Source organism: Dendrobium catenatum, unplaced genomic scaffold, assembly GCF_001605985.2.
Source record: "Dendrobium catenatum unplaced genomic scaffold, ASM160598v2 fragScaff_scaffold_1220, whole genome shotgun sequence".
In the NCBI taxonomy this organism is placed as follows: Eukaryota; Viridiplantae; Streptophyta; class Magnoliopsida; order Asparagales; family Orchidaceae; genus Dendrobium; species Dendrobium catenatum.
The window spans coordinates 9,084,138-9,088,519 of record NW_021319682.1 but is presented as its reverse complement, the minus strand read 5'-3'; the positions used below and the strand labels follow the sequence as shown (position 1 = coordinate 9,088,519).

The following is a 4,382-nucleotide window of genomic DNA, read 5'->3' as shown; positions in this document are numbered from 1 at the left end:
TATTTATATTAAAATTTAATTTAGATGAGTATCAAATATATTAAAATTATTTTAAAATAAATTTAATTATGAATAATTAATTAAAATTTATATTATATTAACATAAGAAGATAAATTAATAAATTTTAAATTTTGTCAAGAAGAGAATTGATCAAAATATTCTGAAACAGTTCTTCACCAAATAATTTGCTTTGGAATTGATTTTTTCCTTTCCGCCGTTAAAAAGGTGAGATTTATCGCGCATAGGTGGCGGCAAAAGGGGAGCACTATTCTCTCGTTGATATTGTTCAAATAGAGCCCTTTTTTATCAGAGAATTAGGGTTTCTTTTGTTTTTCGGGGAGGAAATTAGGGTTTCTTCTCTGTGGTTTTTTTCCTTGATTACTTCGAAGTTCGAACATATTACGTTCTTCTCTTTGCAGAAACCAAATATTGTTGTTTTCGCTAGGGATTTTGCCTTGCCTCGCCAATGTCCTGGGAGTCGACTGCGTCCTACGTATCGGCTCGGAGCCTCGATCTCAACTCCGTAGCTGTGGTTCACCAAGCAGAACTCGAGGGTTCCGGCGGTACCGGCAAATCTGATGGGGATTCCGCTGCTAGGGATGATTTGAGCCGTGGAGATCGCGAAGAAGATAAGAACGTCAGCGAGGTTGATGAAAATGATGGAAATGGAAAAGGCATTCAACTGGGTGCGAAATTCGCGGGTTTCACGCAAGAGGATTGGAAGAAAGGCGAGGAAACTCCAAACCCGACCGCAACCACCTTGGATTCTAACACCGATTTGACGGGTAAAGCTGATACCTCCAAAGGGGATGATGCGGATAAAAGCGACGCAAACCATCTGCAAGGTGATACAATTCTGGTGAGTGAAGAATTATTCTCCAATGATAACGACTTTGATGTGTTTTTCAAGAAAGATGATTCTTTTGGAGAGGTAGATGATGCTCCTAAATCTGAACAAGCGGGGGAGACTCTAGATGTTGAGTTGTTGAATTATGTCGATAACAAGCAGTTACAAAGTGAGGAACTGGGAGGCAAATCTGAATTTTCTGTTTGTGATATGGTGTGGGGCAAAGTGAGGAGCCATCCTTGGTGGCCTGGACAGATCTATGATCCTTCATTTGCATCGGATATGGCACTGAAGCATCAGAAGAAAGATCACTTCTTAGTAGCATATTATGGGGACAAAACTTTTGCTTGGAATGACAAGTCCCGATTGAAGCCTTTTGAATCATTCTTCTCTCAGATGGAGAAGCAGAGTAGCTTGGATGAATTTGTAAATGCTGTTGATGTTGCATTGGAAGAAGTGGCAAGGCGCATTGAGATTGGAATGACTTGTGGTTGTGTTGCAGATGAGTTTATTGCTGGTTTGAATCACCAAATGATTGAGAATGCTGGTATTAAAGAAGGTACATGCTGCCCTACATTGGATCGATGTGCAGTTGCGAGTTCATTTGATCCCGGTAGGCTGCTTGATTATATTCATGAACTAGCTCGGTTACCTTGTGGACATTTTGATAAATTGGAGCTTGTTAAAGTAACTGCTCAGGTGAAGGCCATCTATATGTCAAAGGGTTATTCTGAACTACCAGAATTCTGTTTTGGTGGAGGGTTATCACACAGTGAAGACGGTTCAGGCCATGAAAGGGAAGAAGCAGGACAAGATGATACAGAATTTAAGAAGAATGGAATTCTTTCAAGCTACACGTCCTCAAAGGAAAAGAGAAGAGGAAGGGGCAGGCCACCTGGTAAAAAGAATGACATTGAAGAGGATAGCAGAAAGATAGAAAATAAAATGGATGAAACACTTTCAAATGACTCATCTTCAAAGGAGAAGAGAAGAGGCAGGGGCAGACCACCTGGTAAAAAGAAGGCCATTGAAGAGGATGGCAGAAAACAAAGGAGCTTGCCGGAGCTGATGAGAGAAACGGCTGATCCTACTGCTTTGAATGGTACAAACGTGAAAAATGGTGCAAAAGCTTCTTCGAAATCTTCCATCAAGAAACGCAAGATTAGTGATTCTGATTCAGTTGACCGTGGGAAACGTAAGAAAAGGAGGCTCAACTCTTTGGGTGATATTGGGAGCTTGTCAGATTCTTCATCTGATGTGAAGGCTTTGAAAATTGGACAACGCATTAGCCGAGTTGCCAAAGAAATGAAATTTTCATGCTCAGAGCACAGCAACATAAAACTCCAAAAGGGCAAGTCTAAGACAAATGAAAGAACAAGTTCTGTTCATGGTGATAGTAAGTCTCCAAAAAAAGATGCATCTTTTATGCAGGACTATCCGACACCAAGTGAGATGCTGTCCCAGCTTTGCTTTGCCGCAAAAAGTCCCACAAAAGCGCACAGATTCCAATCTAGCGCTGTTGGTTTCTTTGTGAATTGGAGGGATTCACATGCGCCTGACTCTCTTGATGATGATAAGCTGCTAAACCTAGCGGAGAGTAGAAGGGGTCGGAAAAAACTAGCTGAGTCTGGGCTAGTCTCTGTGGAGGTAAAGTCTGATTATTTACAAGATTCTTATTGGTCTGATGTCATATTTGAAGAGAACCCAAAGAAAGAAGTTCCATCTAGGGGCAGGAAGAGGAAAGCAAGCTCTGAGTTGAATCAAACGAAGAAAAGTAAACCTGCAGGGATATCATCAGTTTCTAGCCCCTTGGAAATCACTTTGAACGCTTCTGAGCATTTGCTTGATGGTTCTGCTATTCTTATTGATGAGCAGCAACAGGAAGAAAGACTATTAAACTTGTCTGATGATAAAACTGTGGAAGAGTGCAATCCTGCTGCATTAATTCTGAGCTTTAATGATCCAAATAGTCTCCCTTCCGAGTCAGATCTCATAAAGATTTTTAGCCAGTATGGTCCTCTCAAAGAAGCAGATACCGAAGTTTCAAAAAAGAGCAGACGTGCTTCGGTTATGTTCGAAAGAGGCGTTGATGCTGAAGTGGCTTTTAGCAGTTCAGGAAAATTCAGTGCTTTTGGGCCGAATCTTATCAGCTACAGGCTTAGGTACTTAACATCATCTTCTCCAGGTTCCACACCAATGATGGATCCTTCTCCAACAAAAGAGGGAGCCTCCATACTTCCAGGTATGTAGCCTTTATCTCTCATTATTGAAGGTGATGAAGGAACTGGAGCTTTCTTATACTTACATTTTTGTTCAAATGCCAGAAGATTCTGGGGTGGTGCCAACTGATGAGAAAGCTTAACTGGTTCATTGGGGGTATATTGGTGGTAGCGATAGTTAGATGCTTCACCCACTGATTGTAGCTGTAATGTTCAGAACTTTCGGGTACTTCCCTTACACCTTAGTGTTCAGAAATTATGTTCTGGCTATTTGAATTCTAATGGTTTTTGTTTCAGTTCAAAAAGATTCTATGGCACTGTCAACAGGACGTAGCTCCGGGCAACTGATCTCCTTCTAGAAGTTACAATGCTGCTTCCGTAGGTTAGCTTATAGAGACGTCTTACAAAAATTTCTTCTAGTCTTTCTTAACCCATGTTAAAGTTATTTCTCTTGCTGTAGAGTAGTCCCAATGCTTTGATGTAAAGAAATTGCAGTTTTTATAATAGAAAAGATCATTGGACTCTTTGACTGAATTCCCTCAATTTGTTTTAGTATTTGGTGGAATTGCTCTATTAATGTCAAAGTTTTGTGCTTTTTGCTGTTTATATCAGTAAGTTGGTCATGCATGTTTGGTGGAATATGATTTTTGTGATTCATCCTTTTGAAGCAAAATATTTCAGAGTTATAATTTTCTGTTGTGAAAATTGCTGATTCCAATCCTAAATCTGAATGAGATGGATTGAAGATTTTTGTTAATTGACTGTCAAAGGTAATATTGATGTCCAAATTTTTGGAATGAATCCAAAGTTTCTTCTCTCTTGATAGCTACATCTTGATAGCAACTTAGGTTTTATTTGGGACAACTTTTTTATTGCTTTTTAAAACAGCTTTTTAATACAAAAAAATTTAATTTTTGTATGAAAAAGCTAAAATTTTTGTATTAAAAGCTGCTTTAAGAAACAGTAAAAAAATCGTCTTAAACGAAGCCTTAATTGAGAGTGTGTTGGAGAGTGATTTTTTTTTGCCAAGCCTAAATTTGAATGAAAAGGGTTGAAGATTCATGTTACTAAAATTGGTTTCCAAATTTATGAAATGATTTCGAATAGGGCTGCAAACGAACTGAACCAAGCCGAGTATGTAAGTGTTCATGTTTGAGTTCATTTATTATTAGCTTGTTCAACTTCGTGTTTGATTCGAGTCTTATTGTTTGTGTTCATGTTTGGTTCGGTTAAATTAATGGTGTTCATGTTCGGTTTCTTTAGTGCTTATCGAGCTTTAAACAAACAAGCCTTAACAAGTTATGTTCGTGAACAT

At 38.9% G+C, this 4,382-nt stretch overlaps 1 protein-coding gene across 2 annotated transcripts; it reads left to right on the top strand.

Annotated features, from left to right (window-relative positions):
• The first annotated feature begins 213 nt into the window (after positions 1 to 213).
• LOC110101994 lies at positions 214 to 3,610 on the top strand. Of its 2 annotated transcripts, none has more exons than XM_020830112.2 (3): positions 214 to 3,090; positions 3,176 to 3,293; positions 3,365 to 3,610. In XM_020830112.2, the coding sequence occupies exons 1-2, from the start codon at positions 468 to 470 to the stop codon at positions 3,208 to 3,210; spliced, it is 2,658 nt and encodes an 885-aa protein (XP_020685771.1). In that variant the 5' UTR covers positions 214 to 467; the 3' UTR covers positions 3,211 to 3,293; positions 3,365 to 3,610. The 2 variants fall into 2 exon arrangements, with proteins under 2 accessions (XP_020685771.1, XP_020685770.1); XM_020830111.2 differs by having other exon boundaries at positions 215 to 3,090; positions 3,173 to 3,293.
• The last annotated feature ends 772 nt before the right edge of the window (positions 3,611 to 4,382 follow it).

Bases quoted from the DNA above. Each gene is read 5' to 3' on its own strand.
- LOC110101994 (XM_020830111.2), top strand. From the start codon at position 468: ATGTCCTGGGAGTCGACTGCGTCCTACGTATCGGCTCGGAGCCTCGAT. The intron at 3,091-3,172 runs GTATGTAGCCTT...TTCAAATGCCAG, and splicing joins GGGAGCCTCCATACTTCCAG to AAGATTCTGGGGTGGTGCCA.